At 36.2% G+C, this 17,333-nt stretch overlaps 1 protein-coding gene and 1 long non-coding RNA gene across 9 annotated transcripts; one reads left to right on the top strand and one right to left on the bottom strand.

Moving 5' to 3' along the window:
• Nucleotides 1-5,157: 5,157 nt before the first annotated feature.
• Nucleotides 5,158-9,227, top strand: LOC115979900 (G-type lectin S-receptor-like serine/threonine-protein kinase At4g27290). Of its 2 annotated transcripts, XM_031101985.1 has the most exons (7): nucleotides 5,158-6,708; nucleotides 6,992-7,117; nucleotides 7,296-7,423; nucleotides 7,522-7,732; nucleotides 7,912-8,149; nucleotides 8,375-8,525; nucleotides 8,645-9,227. In XM_031101985.1, exons 1-7 carry the CDS (start codon nucleotides 5,412-5,414, stop codon nucleotides 8,951-8,953), a joined length of 2,460 nt encoding a protein of 819 aa, XP_030957845.1. In that variant the 5' UTR covers nucleotides 5,158-5,411; the 3' UTR covers nucleotides 8,954-9,227. The 2 variants fall into 2 exon arrangements, with proteins under 2 accessions (XP_030957845.1, XP_030957846.1); XM_031101986.1 differs by lacking the exon at nucleotides 8,645-9,227 and having other exon boundaries at nucleotides 5,159-6,708; nucleotides 8,365-8,477.
• LOC115979901 lies at nucleotides 5,778-11,963 on the bottom strand. Of its 7 annotated transcripts, none has more exons than XR_004089230.1 (5): nucleotides 11,643-11,963; nucleotides 7,807-8,027; nucleotides 7,502-7,658; nucleotides 7,332-7,412; nucleotides 5,778-5,861 (listed from the first exon to the last, which is right to left on the bottom strand). It is a non-coding gene; the product is annotated as an uncharacterized LOC115979901 (long non-coding RNA). The 7 variants fall into 7 exon arrangements; XR_004089234.1 differs by having other exon boundaries at nucleotides 5,788-5,872; nucleotides 7,794-8,027; XR_004089228.1 differs by having other exon boundaries at nucleotides 5,788-5,872.
• Nucleotides 11,964-17,333: the final 5,370 nt, after the last annotated feature.

Genomic DNA, 17,333 nt, shown 5'->3' with positions numbered 1-17,333 from the left:
TGTAGACTTATGATTTGTCATGTGTTGATAGACACAAGGCTGACGGGTTGATTCGGGGCGCCACTCTACACCTTGCCATGAGTAAGTCCCAATATTACAAAATTATCCTTATCAATCTCAATTTTAGAAAAAAAAAGACTTGGAGTTGGATGACTTAAATGGGTTGTAAATTATAGTCGTGTGTGGTTGTGAATGGTGATGATGTTCAAACTTAAGAGTAACCCGAACGGCATTCATCAATGACTTTATATTTCAAACTGCACTTTCTATTTTTCTAACATTTGCAGTTTGAATTAAAAACTCACTCGAATTATAAGTTACGACGTCAACAGTTACTACCTCATGTCAGCTTGTTGTTAATTAATCTATATTTAAAAATAAAAAACAAACAATGGCGCGTATTGCATTTCATCATATATCTCGCTAATGTGGATTCCTAATTCAGTAAGAATAAAATTTAAAAAACAAAAGAAAAAATTACATTATCTAATATTAATCATCTTTAATTTTGTAGCTTAAATATGGCACAGGCACAGAGTTACAATCCCACGCACATCAAAACAGCCATCAAATAAGATGTGGAATTTCTCATCAGGTTGTATGCGGTTAATCTTTCATTTTTGGGGGGAAAAAAATTTGTAGGCCCAAAATTGTTTGGCACATCACACAAGCCCAAAACCTAACTCTGCTTGATTGACCCAAGACAGCAATTTTCAGGTAACCTCTACATACTTTATTGAGCCCAAAGTTGTCCAACCGAGCAACTGACCCCGTGGACTTCTTGTTTAGCAAACGCATAAATGAGTTTCCTATATTTATCTCATCTCTAGATATTTGAGAGGCATGTGAATCTTTTTAGAAGTTATAATATTTGTTTGTTGATGAACAAGTTTTATTCGCAATAATTCACCGATCAAGAAAAACTCTGGTTGGAGATGGAAGTGGAACTAAACCGTTATTACTTATTAGCATGATGTAGTTCGACATTTTGACCTTAAGAAATTGTTAAATATTTTGGAATTGTGTACCAATGACTAGTAAGGATTTGAAATTAAATAGTCTATTAATTTGTTTATAGACTAGTTGTTAGTATTTTCAATGATGAGAAGTAGGTTTTGTGGAATTGAACAAATCTGTGAGGGTGGCATCGGCTCCTCGACCCATTCCCAAAGCGGACAATACCTGATTAAGGAAATATTTGTTCCTCCCACAAAAAGGTGCCTTTATAGTGTTGAGCCTAAGTGAAGGAGTGCATAGTGCATGTGTGCGCAGTTTTTGAGACTTGCTCACATCAGACACACTTTGGTACACCCTTCCTTAGGCCAAGTGCTTATAAGGCAAGGGTGGAAGGCGTCTCTCCCTGATGTGGGATTGAACAAATCCGTCAGGATGGCATCAGCTCCTTAGCCCATTCCTAAAGCGGACAATACCCGATTAGGGAAGGATTCGTTCCTCCCACAAAAAGGTGCCTTTTGGGGTTTAAGGGGAAACCCCCACCTTCCCCCTTATGCTTTTATAGCATTGAGCCTAAGCAAAGGAGTGCATAGTGCATGTGTTTGCAGTTTTTGAGAAATGTAAATTTTGATTTTGTACATGAAATGTAAATTTTTCCGAAATTCAATTCATAATTCATCATAGATTATTTTTATGTTTTAATATATCATAAATGGTTGAATTGACTGTTTGAGGAGAAAATTATTTGTCTTTTATTTTTTTTTTTATATTGTTAGATATTAGTATTGAATAGATGTTAATTTTGTTTTTCATGTATTAATTTATTTTTGAATTTAGAGAGTTTCTTATTTATGATTTATCTTCTTCTTCTTCTTCTTCTTCTTCCTTTTTCTTTTTTTTTTTTCTTCGTGTTTGGTTGCCAAGGCAAATTCTTGCTTCCATCCCTGAACAAACTTATCAATAAAAAAAAAAGGGGTATAAGTCGTGGAGTATATGACATATTATTGTTTATTTAAAAAAAAAACTTAGATAAAAGAGAAGATGATTGAGGTGTGATCACTGATTTCTAAATTGTCACTGAACTTCCAAATTAAAATGGAGATTATCACGTCATTTATTACAGAACAAATTTGCAACATTCTCTTAGATGAACCCAAATTCTCCGAAGAAAATGGGCATTTACCTTTTGCCAAAACTTTTCAGCAAAATGCTCCACATCTGAAACTAATTAGGGAAATGCCCCTACTTTGAAACTCGATTTTCTAAAAATCGAGTTACAATTTAAAACTCGATTTTTGGACAATCGAGTTATAGCAAACTGAAAAATTAACCCAAAAAAAAAAATTCTAGAACTCGAGTTCCATGTAAAGTACTCGAGTTCCATGAACTCGAGTACCATGTGAAGTACTCAAGTTCATGGAACTTGAGCTCCTTGAAAAAATTCAAGTGGAACTTGAGTTCCATGAACTCAAGTACTTCACATGGTACTCGAGTTCATGGAACTCAAGTTCCAAAAAAAAAAAAATTCCTAAGTCCATGTTCGATATAACTCAATGTTTCAAAAATCGAGTTTTACATTTGGAACTCGATTTTTAGAAAATCAAGTTTCAAAACAGGGGCATTTCCCTAATTAGTTTCAGACATGGGTTATATGACACTTACAATTTATGTGGTGCTTCTAGTAATTGTATCATGGGTGTCTCACATGTCTGTCAATGTGTAGAAGGATTCAGGCCTGTGTCACTAGGAAAAGGGGACCAGAAAGAGTGGTCTAGGGGATGTGTAGGCAGTATGCAGTGGAGCTGCAAGGATAAAGATAAAATTGGGTTTGTTAAATTTTCTGGACTTAAAATGCCAGCTACCACTTATTCTTGGTTGAACGAAAGTATGAATCTTAACGAATGCAGAGTCAAATGTTAGAACAACTGTTCCTGTACGGCTTATGCAAACTCATATATTAGAGATGGAGGAAGTGGTTGCACCATTTGATTTGGAGATCTAACTGATATTAGACAGATGGTAGCTAACAGGCAGGATACTAATAGTCAAGATGTATATATTCGAATGCCTGCTTCAGAGCAAGGTATGGGCTTATAGTCTTCATTGCTCTCTTATTCGTATTTTGATGTACCATCAAAGCTAAAATATTTTTTCCATCTGTTTTATTGCATTGCTAAAATATTTTTTCTTTTCTATAGCAAATTCAATAAAAAAATTTAAAAAAAAGATGTAAAAAACAAGCAAAATACGAAGGTGGTAGTGATAGTTGTGGTTGCCATTGCCGTAGTATTTGGGGTGCTCATGATTCCCTACTACATTTGGAAAAGGTCAAACTTCAGAGGTAATACTACGCAAGTCATTTTACCAAGGTTCTTTGATATAACTTCTATAAACGTATAGAGTAGCTAATAAGATAGTTGAACAAGAAAAGCTATGATGTATAGGATAAGACCAAAAAGATAAAATAAAAATAATAATAATAATAATAAGTTAAAGACTTAAAGTTTATTGTAATAGGATAGAAGCAAAAGCTAGACAATAGAAAAAGGCAAAAAAAAAAAAGTTGTGGCTGAAGTCCACTAACGTGAAAAGGGGGGCAAAATTCTCCTAAGCAATAAAACTCTCGGTCTTTTTCATTATCTCTTCAAATTGGAGATATTGATTTTTGGTAGGCCCATGATAAAACACCTAGTTGCATCAATTTTCCATCATCTCCACTTTCCTACAAGACACTTACAAAAATAATTTTTTCTTCGTTATTCTCTCATATTTTTTCAGTCATCCCTTATGTTCTTGTTAGGTTCTGAGACTTTTAAGAACTAAATGTATTAGAACTTCATTATGTATTATGTTAGCAAATCATGAACAAAACATAGAGTTTAGGTTTAAGCTTGCTCAAAGTGTGTTTATTTATAAAGTTGGAATCGAGTGATTGCAGAATTTATTGGTCTAAATCTGTAAGGCTCAATCGATCGAATCTCGTGCAGATTGTTTTTTCTACAGAATTTCCAACTAAGCCCAAGCCCGATTTAATGTGTAGAGTTTTATGTTTTACTCCAAGTATAAAAGGAAAAACTCTAGCTACATTTTAAAAGTCTTTGATGTGCTGTGTGTTGAATCTCTTGTGAGATTTGAAGTGTTTACCTTCATACACATTTAAAGTTATCAAGATCAAGATTATATCAAGAACTTGATGATCGCTTTAGTTACTGCATAAAGAATTTAAAAGAAGATCTCAAACCTTTGAGTGGAATCTCAAAGTCACAAGTGGGAGTACTTGTGGTGGTAGTGGATCAAAAAAAGTAGTCCGTTGATTCATAGTTGTCATGTAGTTGTTGTAGTAAGTTTTCTACTCAAGGTAGCAATAGAATGCTAATGCTCTAAGTCTTATTATACAAACTTCAATTCTTTCATAGTAAATCTGTTTTACCTTGAAGATAACTAGGTTAAATCCTCCTTAAGTTTTTTACCGATTTGATTTTCCTAGGTTATCATATCGTGTGTTCTTTATATTTCTACATTACTCACATGATATGTTTTGAATGTGTTAATCTATATCTGAATAATTTATTTATGTAATTACTTGACTAAATAATTAGGTTAAACAACTTGTGTTTTAAAATGTCTAAAAACGTATAGTTTTGTTTGTAGTTTTCCATTTTTTCTAGTGTTTCTTAGCATTAGAAAAAATTAGTCAAAAGAAAATTATCTTTGATCAACATAAAAAATATGACTTATTGTTATAGATTGTATTCCACTAATTTTTTTTTTTTTTTTTTTTTGAAAACAACTCTATCTCACATTAAGCTAAATAATGAACTTAAAAGATTGTTTTTAAACTCATTTAGGGCCCGTTTGGTATATGTGTTTAAAAACTGAAAATTGTTGTTTGAAAATATTTGTGAAAATACGTGTGGGTGAAAAAGTGTGTTGAAATGCGTGAAATGCTGTTTAAAAACTGAAAATGGTTGTTTAAAACTACAAACCAAACACCCCCTTAAGATTACTACCAAACATAGGAAAATAAGATAATTTTATAGAAAATATTTTTTGAAAAATAATTTGTTTTCTAGAAAACATTATTACTGAAACAAATAAAGCGTTAAATCTTTCCAACCAAACGAATACTAAAAGCGGTCCCCACGTTTAACATAAATCAGTTTTGAATTCGGGCTAAAGGTGTTGGAAAAATAGAAAGTTCTGTTTGAATGAGAAGTCATTCTCGAATATCGTAACATCATCATCATCGCAATTCACAAACATATGACTAGAATTTACAAACCCATTAAGTCCTCCAAGTCTTTGTTTAAGCCCTTCATCACGTAATTCTTTTGTTTTGATTTGCAGCTGCTAACTGCTAGTATTTTTGTTGTTCTCTGCTATTAGCGGCAGTTAACTACTTTTATAGTTCGGACTGAATAAGGTTCTTTCATTCAACCCAAAAAAGAAAAAAAAAAATGAGGGGGTTGTTAATGGAGACACTTGCTCTTCCCTCATTCTTTTACTATCTCATTGCTTTCTCATCAACCTTGTTGCAATTTTGCATTGCAGCTGACACCATAAGTCCAGGGCAATCAATTAGCGGTATCCAGACTCTAGTTTCCTCAGATCAAGTTTTTGAGCTAGGCTTCTTCTCTTCAGGCAACAACAAGAGCTGGTACTTGGGCATATGGTACAAGAAGACCCCACGCGTACTTGTGTGGATAGCAAACCAGAACAGCCCAGTCACAGATCCTTCTGCAGTTTTCACCATCAGCAACAATGGAACACTTGTTCTTCTCAACCAAAGCAACCACACTATCTGGTATTCAAATCCATCCAGGCCAGCACAGATTCCAGTTGCTCAACTTTTAAGTTCTGGTAACCTTGTTCTTATAGACAATGTAACTTCAACCTCTGAAAGCTATCTGTGGAAGAGCTATGATTGCCCCATAAACACGTGGTTACCAGGCATGATCATAGGAAAGGACATGAGCAATGGTCTAAACCGATTTTTGACATCTTGCAAAGACTCAGATACTGCATCTCCAGGAGACTCTACATACAAATTTGATTACAAGGGGTTGCCTCAAATATTTATAAAAAGGGGAACGTTGAAAATATTTCGCACTGGACCATGGAATGGAGTTCGATTCAGCGGTCTTCCTATGCCTATAAATCAATTTTTCTTTCCCATATTAGCATCCCAAAATGACATGGTGGGATATAAGTATGAACCTAAAAACAAGTTGGTTTCTACAAGGATAACACTGAGTGAGTCAGGCATCCTCCAACGCTTTGTATTGATGAAGGGAAGCACTGAATGGACTACCATGGATGCAGTACCGAATGACATGTGTGACAATTATGGGCAGTGTGGCGCTAATAGTGTTTGCAGAAGTTACAAAGAATCAACTTGTGAGTGTTTGGAAGGTTTCATCCCCAAATCACCAGAAGAATGGAAACTGCTAAATTCTTCAAGCGGATGTGTAAGGAGAACCCCACTGGAATGCCAGAGGAAAGATAATTTCATGAAACTTGGGTGGGTGAAGTTGCCTGACTTGCTAGAGTTTTGGTTAAACAAGAGTATGAGCACCAAGGAATGCGAGGTAGAGTGCTTGAAGAACTGTTCATGTACAGCATATGCAAATTCAGATATTAATGGGGGAGGCAACGGCTGTTTGATCTGGTTTGGGAGTTTGATTGATATTAGAGGGTACAACCAAGAAAATCCCGGGCAAGATCTCTATATACGACTGGCTGCTTCAGACCTAAGTAAGTGCACTTTCTGCTCTCTAATACTCACTTCTAACATATTAGCATATGCAGTCTTCATCTACAAAGACCTTGGCCAACATGGTGCAGAGGGTCTTATAATCTATAGCAGGATAGAGTTCGGTATAAGTTCTCAAGCCATAGTTTTATTTATGCTTGTATTAGCATTCTTAACAGACTTATAATAAATCCTGACCAGTGGAAGCAAAGATCTAATACTATTACCCTAATGAAAAAGGATTCAAGCAAAATGAACAAATATCTTAATTGTTGTCTGTTCTAGGATCAATCCGGGAATCAAACATGAAGGAAAGTCCGGAGGTCGTCCTGATGGTATCAGTCATTTGTGGAGTGCTTACTTTGGGGTTTGTTTTCTGGTGTATAACTTGGAAGATAAAAAGTAGAAGATGTAAGTATAGTTATCCATTTTATTAAAAAATTATATTAAAAAAAAAAAAAAAAGTATAAACTTCTATGCTTGGCAATAATAAATGATGCAAAAAGCTAGATCAATTGAAGTGATCATGATAAAGCTTAGTTAGACTAAAATCAAAAGCTGTTCCTGATAATGTAATATATGCTTTCAGTAGGTCTTCCAAGAAAGAAAGATGATGTAGAGGTACCTTTATTTGATTTTACAACGGTTGCCATTGCAACAAACAACTTCTCTCAAGAAAATGTGATTGGGGCAGGTGGATTTGGTCCTGTTTATAAGGTAAAAAGGATTCTGAATTTGTTATACAGGTCACAAATTGTATGGTGATATCATGCAAATTCAAAAGGAAAGATGCACCTTTATGTGATGATTTGCAGGGACATCTATGTAACGGACAAAATATTGCTGTGAAGAGGCTGTCAAAGGATTCAAGACAAGGTCTCAAAGAGTTCAAGAATGAAGTTGCTCTCATTGCCAAACTTCAACATAGGAATCTTGTCACGCTCTTAGGCTACTGCATTCAAGGAGACGAAAAGATGTTAATCTATGAATACATGCCCAACAAAAGCTTGAATTATTTCATTTTTGGTACAATTCTAATGAGCTTTTATGTGTTATTATTGCTTTCCTTCTTTTATAGGTTGTGTACCTGAGTGTATTACCTATCATGTCTTTGAATAGAGTCCTCCAAATGATTTTCAAAACAAGTTCACAAAAGAACTGAAAATAATCACTGATCATGGTAATAAGGGCAAAAGTATATGCAGAACAAAATGGGAGTGCACTGCTGACATGGCCAAAGCGTCTTGACATTGTTTTGGGGATTGTGCGAGGACTTCTCTATTTGCACCAGGATTCTCGACTTCAAGTTATCCACAGGGATCTGAAAGCAAGTAATATTTTATTAGATATCAATTTAAACCCAAAAATATCAGATTTTGGCTTAGCAAGAACTTTTGGAGGAGATGAATCTGAAATGAAAACAGAAAGAGTTGTTGGAACACAGTAAGTATTATAAAATGGAACTATATTTTTGCTTGTCAAACAGTAGCAACATTTCATCAATGTGCTCTGAGTCTCTAACCCAAATGACCTTCCTTCCCTCATAAACATGGTATGAAGGGTGATATCATGGGCTAAAGTTAGAGATGTACCGGTTCATGTAACCTACCAATAATGACAACAACAACAATAAGAATATTAAAACTAATATTTTATAGTTTCATGCAGTGGCTACATATCTCCTGAGTATGCAGTTGACGGAACATTTTCAGTGAAATCTGATGTCTTTAGCTTGGGTGTGCTTATGTTAGAGATAGTGAGTGGCATGAAAAATCGAAAATTTTTTCATGCCGATCACCATCATAACCTACTAGGACATGTAAGTTCAAAATTCTCTCTCTCTCTCTCTCTCTCTCTCTCTCTCTCTCTCTCTCTCTCTCTCTGTGTTCCCCCCTTTGGAAAATTATGTAAGCATCTATAATATAATTGTTTTTTTAGGCATGGTTGCTGTGGAAGGAGGACAGGGCCTTGGAACTATTGTATACATGTTTGGAGGATTCACATTTAAGATCCCAAGTACTAAGATGTATTCATGTTGGTTTACTATGTGTTCAAAAGTTCGCTGAAGACAGGCCGATAATGTCTTGTGTGCTTTCTATGTTAACAAATGCGGAAGCAATTCTGCCTCAGCCTAAACAGCCTGGTTTTTTCATAGAAAGAAGTTCCGGCAATGCAGGTGCATTATCAAGAAATGAAGAATCCAACACAGAAAATGCAGTAACTATAACTTTGCCAGAAGCTAGATAGGGAATTCATAAATAGCTTGCATGAGATGTTATATGTGAAAGTTTTGAAGTATTTAGTAGTGCATTTGGGACTAGATTCTTTGGCATCTTTTTGTTTTCAGATTTAAATTCTATCATTTGGGGGTTCATAGTTGCTACTTGCTTGGGTGTGTAAAACTAGTGAACTTTTCTTTATTTTCTTTAATTGAATGGATGGACTATTATCTAAAATCTAAATAATTAAAACGTTTACTTATGGGCTTCTCTGGCATTTTCTTGATATATAAACCATGGATCCTATTTAAAGTGCACAGAGATTTTGAATCACAAAAGCAGTAAGTGCAGAACCAGAAGAAGCAGAAAACAAAGATAAAATGAAGGGAGGATTAACTGTAGAAGAAGGGATAATTACACATTATCCACCTGTGTTTTACCTCTAATTCTAAGTGCCTACCCGTGGTTTGAATTTTGACACTTTGCCCACCTGTGATTATCTCCGTCTATGTGCCGTGTGCCCACCTCTCTACTTTCCGTTACTCTAACACAGAAAATGTAAAAACAAAATCCCAAACAGATCAAAACACTCCCCACATGAAGAACATACACAAACACATGAAGAACATACACAAACAAAATCATCGCTACTGCTTTAGTGGGGCAACTTTGAAAGCTTAACAAAAGTTTAACAGCCCCTACTTTTTTTTTGAAACTGGAACATATACAGCCCCTACTTTTATATTTATTTATTTAAATAATAAATTGATTGAAGTGGCGACATTAGTTGAAAAACCCATTTTTGAGATACGAATTCAGCATTATGCAGATGGCAGCTGCTAAAAGTTGATACGCTTTGGAAGGAACCTTTTTCTGCTGTTAGCGTCAAATAATGCGAGAGTTTACAAGCACGGGGTTGAGCATGCGATTGCGCACTTTCTTATTCTTTTAATCATGAATATGAAGTTATCCAATTCAATCTCTTCTTCTTGTGACTTGTGTCCACTATTCTTTTTGTGACCGATCATCTCTAAACATATATATATATATATATATATATTCTCTGCTGTAAATGATGCTCCAATTCTTCCTCGGACACTGTGTTCTTCAATTTTTCAAGCTCGTCTCGGACACCCCAGAGCAATCCAATCTCTTGGAAAATCTGGGATCCCAAATTTTTGATGATTTTCTGTGCAGCGCCATAAAGGATTGCTTCGGCCATGGCTTCGTAGTGGGTGAAAAGAACGCTAGAAGAGCAAGAGAAAAGCCAGATCTGGGAGGGTTTGGAGTGGTCGGCCATGGCTGGGTTTGTTGTGGTGTGGTTGGCCATGGCTGGGTTTGGCTTTGGAGTGGTCGGCCATGGATGGCTGGGTTTGGGGTTTGGAGTGGTCGGCCATGGCTGGGTTTGTTGTGGTCGGCCATTTGATTTTTTTTTTCTTTGAACAAATTAGTAACCATTGTGGTGAAAGAGAGACAACAAGGCACATATATATTTGTGGAGGTTGATTTGAGTTTGATTTTTCTGGGTCTATGTTCTTCATGTTGTAAATTGTGTTATGTTTTGATTTTAATAAATTTCTTAGTACAGGCATAAAAAATAAGTATGAGGAAGAAGATGAAGAACTCTCTTTCTCTCATGGTTTTGCTTCATTTGATTTGTATTAGTTTGTTCTTCTCTCATGGTTTTGCTTCATTTGATTTGTATTAGTTTTCTGGGTTTATGTTCTTCGTGTTTGTGTATGTTCTTCATGTTTGTGAATAATGAGAAACCAATACTATATTTTAATCTTGTTTTTCTTTTTCTTTTTTTGTTTTTCTTGTTTTGGGAGGAGAGAGACATAAAACAGGTGTAAAAATACCTATTTATCCTTAATTTTAACAGAGGTGGGCACACGGCACATAGACGGAGATAATCACAGGTGGGCAAAGTGTCAAAATTAAAACCACGGGTAGGCACTTAGAATTAGAGGTAAACCACAGGTGGGTAATGTGTAATTATCCCGTAGAAGAATGATTCTATTCACATGAGCATGTGATCTGCACACTATTGGTATATAAACACATTTTAATAAAACACATGGGAGTACAAGCCATAACTAATTGTTAGTTCCAAGCAACTAATTTTACTCAGCAGCTGCTACAATCTTGACTGTGTTGTGAGTGTCAACAGGCTGAGTGGTGCAAGTGTCATCAGTAATATTAACATCTCCCCTCAAACTAATGAGCATATAAGTAAGCATTAGTTTGTTCTTTAATTGAATAAAACGCAGAGAAGATAAGCCCTTGGTAAATATATCAGACATGATCAGTACTAGAATGTTATTAACTTTTCATATTTCTTGTATGACACTTTTAAATTGGTTCGAATTTTCATACATGTTCCACCCCTGGACAAGATTTGTGGCAATGGCAAGTGCCGAAACATTGTCACGCCAAATCTGAGGAATATGATGAATGAAACACCCAAAGCCCTATAAAATTGTACAAAGCCAACATAACTAAAGTAGCAGTGGAAGCAATGATTGGTATTCAACTTCAGTGGAGGAGTAAGATAGTGTGAGTTTTTTTCTTGGCAGACCAAGTAATGCGATTAATGCCAAGACAAGACAAAAAATCTAAGCTGATGTAGATTGTCTTTAGAGTTTAGAGGGTATCAACAGCCCAATCAACATCTATGTAAGCTGAAAGAGACAAAGGACTGCGCTAAAAGAGAATACCCATGAAGCTTTTCAATGTAGCCACTTCAAATATCTTGCTTCTCCGTCGCGACAAAACGAGCATGACCCAGTCCTCCAAACCGGCCGAAGAACCAGAACCACCACCTTGGCGCTTGGCTGAAACCTCAACCAAATTCACCAAGATCGCCCAACCCAAGACCCACGGAAATTGAACCTTTATGATTGTCAAACGCTGAATGCACCACAACCAAAGACCCACCCGAAGAGGTAAGATAGAGAATCCAAGACGCTGCTCGGAGAAGAGGGAGAGAGTTGAGAGAGATTCTCATGGGAGTGAGAAGTGAGAATGGGACAAGACCAAACGAGGAGAAAGGTAAAGAAGAGGACCCACGAATTCAATCTGCTGCCGTCTCATTGGATGTTCCCTTCCAATTGCAATATGACAGGTGTTATTTTTATTTCATTTGAAGAGAAAATGTCAAGTGGAAAACTATGATTATTGATTGATGAAATATAGGATGCAAAGAATTTTTATTCTTGTACCTAAAAATAATATATATATAGTTATATATTCACTACTCACACTCTTAAATTCCGACCTCTTACTTATTTTAAAATTTCTAAATTTTAGATAAATTTAAAAATATATATCAATTTCATCAATCCAACATTTCACCTAATGTTATGCATTGGACTTTATTTCGAGTTTTTCATTGGAATGAAATGTTTCAGTACCAATCTATTTCAATGTACTGTTTTAGGACATTTCAAAATTACCGCTAATATATATATATATATATAAGTTTTATAATTTTAAAACCTAAAGTTATCAATTAAAAATAATAAACATCAAATAATAAAAATGAAAATGACCATGGCAAAGCATTGTCATTGTAGTAGTAAATTTCTCATTGGGTGGGCCTTACAAACTAAACACATCAGTCAGCCACCTTAGCCAGGTAACATACCAAAGCCCATAAAAAATACTTGCATAGAATTGGTACCTAAGCCCATCTCACCATTTTTGGCCCCACCACAAAACTATAAGAGCATTCACATCTGGTATTTAAAATATATCACATTTTACCATCTTAAAACCGTAAGAAGTAACATGACACACTCTATAATTTTCTTTCATAGAGCTAATCACAACCGTACATTTCAAACACTAAAAACCCATCTTTTACACTAAAATGCACATTGTAGTTGCTTCGCTACTTCAGTAGAGTCCCAAAACCAAGGAAAGCAATAGCTTCAGCAGACAAAGCTTTTTTTTTTTTTTTTTTTTGAGGAAACTGTAATACTTATTAGAACAAACAAATACGAACGTAATATATAGAGTTTTTTTAAACAGACTCATAATACATTACATGACCAGAATACCATTGAAAACAAACTTTCGCTCTCTCCAATTTGTGACCAAAAAATTTGTCACTAAGCATTAGCATCCGGTTTCTAAAAAATATTTCAGTTACTATATCAAAAACTATTTTATCTATTTTACCATACTATTTTACTATACACCAAACATCCCAACTTTTATATATTAAAATAATATATCTACACAATAAAATAATACAACCCAATACCCAAATAAAACCCAAAACCCAATAAAATATTATTTTAAAAATATATCATCTTGTTACAGTACCATTTTATTTATAAGATGGTACTATAGTAGAGTTGTAAAATATTTTACAACTACCACTCCGTATAATGCTCAATTGTTGTTGGCTGATGGTATAAAATACCATTTTGGGGGGTTTACAATTCCCTGTACTAATGCTCTAAAGGCGTTGTCACTAAAACCAGGCACTTAAACTTTTAGTTCTAGGTTTATTTTCTCATTTTTCACTTTCAGCCACCCCTTAATCTCTCTTCCTTCACTCTCCTACTTTGCTACTACCACTATCTTTTTTGATAGCCACCGCCACCGCCACTGTCCCCACCTCCTCCCCTCTCTCTTCGCCGCGCCTCACTTCCTCTCCCTTTTGCCTCACCTTCTTTTCTTTTCTCCTTCACCTCACCATTGGACATCCTCTCATCTCCTCCTCTACCGTCTCTGTCGTACCTCCATAAAATGGTTCGCTAAAATAAACTGGTACCAAAACATTTCATTTGAATGGACAAACCAACGGGCTCCGAAACGGTATTTATAACATTCCCATGCACGTTTCTTTGTCAAATTTCAAAATTTAAAATAAAACAACTGTTTTTAATATAAAAATGAAACAAATTTTTAAAGATAATTTCAAATCCTCACCTTTTAGTCAGGCTTAATTATCATGAAAAAAAAAAGTTCTACATTTTATTGTTGATCATTTGGAAATTATGGTAGTTTGGTTGTGCATTCTGGGAATGATTTAAAAAATTATGAATATATTTTAGTAATAGTTCCAAAAAAAAAAAATAGTAGCAGTAAAATTTTATGAAGCTTTATTTTTACTAAATAACATCAATAAAAAATTATTACAAACCATATTAAATGGCAAAAAAATTTCTGCGATGGGTATGTGGATGATATGTGGAAGGAGGTTCAATAGGTATAAGAGGCCACGCATATTGTGGGAGAGAGATTTCATAAGAATTTCTAATAAGATAATTTTTTTTTTCTAATCACATTGTAGATGTTAAAATTTTATGATGTATTCATAACCATCCGATTGATCATTATCAAATATTTGTGATCAAATCAATTTTTAATTTATGTCAACAGTGGACCATCAACAAATAAAATCAAGTCACACATCAAGTCTTCAAATTACTACGACTCACATAGAAATGACAAATGTCCAAGCTTAAGCCATGTGGCATCGTAAAAAAAAGTCCTACAACAATGTTAGAAGAAAAAAGCACATGGAATATTCTAAAAAGATGCACAAAAAATGCCCTACAGCAACGTTAGAAGAAAAAAAACACATGGAATATTCTTATAAGATGTACATGGTATATTCTTATTAAAGTCATGGCCCTGCCCGCCCTAATGCCATTTCTACAAAATATTACAAAGATGTGTCTTTTTTTTTCTTTTTCTTTTTCTTTTTTCCTTATGTGTACTTTGTTTCTAAAATTAGTTTTTGAATGACAACCCAAATGAACTTTTTAGCTCAAAAACCAGAAATATCACAAAGGGGTTTTCAATAAGCCTGGTACCACAACTTTTGTCATAACTCATATACGTGGAGAGTTGTGAGTGATAGAGAAAAAGTAATGTGTCAATGTGGGCGAGTTGTGGAAATTATTGTAGTAGTAGACTTTTTGTGATGTTTCTCATTTTCTTTGTATGTTTTTTTTTAGAGTGGGACCCGCGGTAAAAGTTATTCACATAGAACAAAGGAAGCTATATAATGTTGTAACTTGAAAAGTCTATAACTAGTAATTAGGGGTGTGCATGGGTCGAGTGAGGTCAGGTTGATGGACTTTTTTAATCCAACCCACTAAGGTCGAGTTGGAAAAATCACAACCCATCATAGGGGTCTAACCCTACCCACGTAGATCAAGTTGAATGAGGCTAGACCCACAGGTTGGATAGTATTTACACCCCAAAAAAAAAAAAAAAACATTATAATAGTAAATTAAATTTATAAGATTATCAACACAAATTACAACAGATTTATAATCTTATTTTTGTTGGTTTGATGCACTAATCAAACCCTAAGAAAATTTATAACCTTACAAACTTGAGCATTGTGTCAAATCAATACAAACTATTTGATTAGTGCTTCAAAAAAAAAAAAAAAGTAATCTAATATTGAAATGAAATGAGAAAATAGGTTAGATATTTTTTTTTTTTTTTTATAAGGAAAGTTTCAAAAGAGCAATTAACAAAATCATATAATAATAATTGTGGGGCCCGGCCCAGAAATAATGGGCTATTCCAAATTCAGGCCCGTCCGAGGAGCGTCCTTTCCGAAGAGGAAACACGTATGAAGCATTACTCAATCCCAATAAACGCCAAGGAAACCTGTCCGAGGAGTAACTCCTCCTCGGACATCACGAAGCCCAGACGAGGAACTCTCCCCAGCCACTTCAGTTCATCCTCCCAACATATAAAATGAATAAAATCCAAAATATCCCATGGAGAGCTACCACCACATTAATTGCGCCCCAACCACCCTCTTGGCCGCATTAATGAGGAAATGACCCCTGAACAGTACCGCCTTGGCCTCTGTAACTCACATGGGGAGAGATAAGGGCGTCTGATGGGACAGGCACTCAAGTAGATGCTTAGATGATCAACAAGTGTAAGGTTGAGATGAGAGGAGGGGAGCTATATAATGTAGTGGAGTCCCTCAAAGAAAGGGGGAGAAAAATACTGTAGGAGGAACTAAAGAAATAGAATTGTAGGGGAGAGATCCATTCTTGTGTTTTTGTTTTCTGCAGCAATGCTGTCCATGTATCAGACCGAATAGACTCACTGAGACTAAGTTCTTTGACCCATCCTCTACAAATATTTATTGTGGGTTGTGCTTTGGGCCAGGGCCTGATCAATAGAATTTGGGACAGGAAAATCGTGCAACTACAATTGGCGCCTTCTGTGGGAAGAACTAAAGCATCAGCTAGTGCAACGGTCGAGTATGGCAGAACTGGCTCCGCACTAGGAGGATCCTCACCGGGCTAATTCCCAACGGACATAACCCGCCGAGTCCCAGAGGCAAAATAACCCCGTCAACCCAGGCCCTAGGGGAAATCATGAGGGAAGTATGCATACTACCCGGACCAGCCAGAGTCACACTCAGATAGGAAGTCACGTGTCTCAGAGACGAAATAGTCACCAGGCCATGCAGCGAGAGATAGATGACCTAAAAAGGGAGTTACGGCGCGTGCGGCGAAGACGATCTCCCTCTGACTCAGGCGAGTCTTCTAATGCGGAGGATGCAAGTTACAGACACAGGTCAAGGACCCCCCCAAGTGAAACCTTTACCTACGAAAAGGAACCACGCCCTGTGCGGAAATATGAGAGCACATCTAGCAAGGGTTCGGGAAACGACGCCATGAAGAAGGCGTTGGATCAGGTTTCTAGGTCCCCCTTCACGTATAGAATTGAAGGAGCTGAGCTGCCTCGACGGTTCAACCAACCAGCTTTCGCCATCTATAGCGGTCGATCAGACCCGGTAGAGCATGTGAGTCAATTTAACTAAAAGATGGCGATCTACTCGCAAAATGAGGCCCTTATGTGTAAAATCTTCCCGTCCAGCTTGGGATCAATGGCAATGAGGTGGTTCAACGGCCTGAAGACAAATTCCGTAAGCTCTTACAAGCAGCTCACTCGGGATTTCTGCTCTCGCTTTATCACCAACACCAGAGTCCCCAGGCCCCTCGGTTCGCTATTGTCCTTATCCATGCACGAGGGAGAGACTCTGAAAGCATACTCCGATAGATACTGGGAAGTATATAATGACCTGGATGATAACCACGATGCTGTCGCTATCAGCACGTTCAAAAGCGGCCTCCGCACCGACCATGGCTTAAGGAAATCCCTCACTAGTAAATCGGTTGCCAATGTTGATCAGTTGAGGGATAGGATAGACAAGTACAAAAGAGTGGAGGAAGATCAGCTGCAAGGGAGGGGGAAGGAGAAGGTTATCCACCCCAAAGCAAATGATTTCAGGTCGGAACGGCACAACCCTGGTCAGCCGAGGAGAGATTTTTCGCGACAGGCTGGGCAGAGTAACCCGCAAACAGTGAATGTCATATTCAGAGAGCTCGTACAACAGGTACTGGAGAAAG

This window comes from Quercus lobata, chromosome 3, assembly GCF_001633185.2.
Source record: "Quercus lobata isolate SW786 chromosome 3, ValleyOak3.0 Primary Assembly, whole genome shotgun sequence".
Taxonomy (NCBI): domain Eukaryota; kingdom Viridiplantae; phylum Streptophyta; class Magnoliopsida; order Fagales; family Fagaceae; genus Quercus; species Quercus lobata.
The sequence above is the reverse complement of the archived record's forward strand: the minus strand, read 5'-3'. Positions and strand labels throughout refer to the sequence as shown.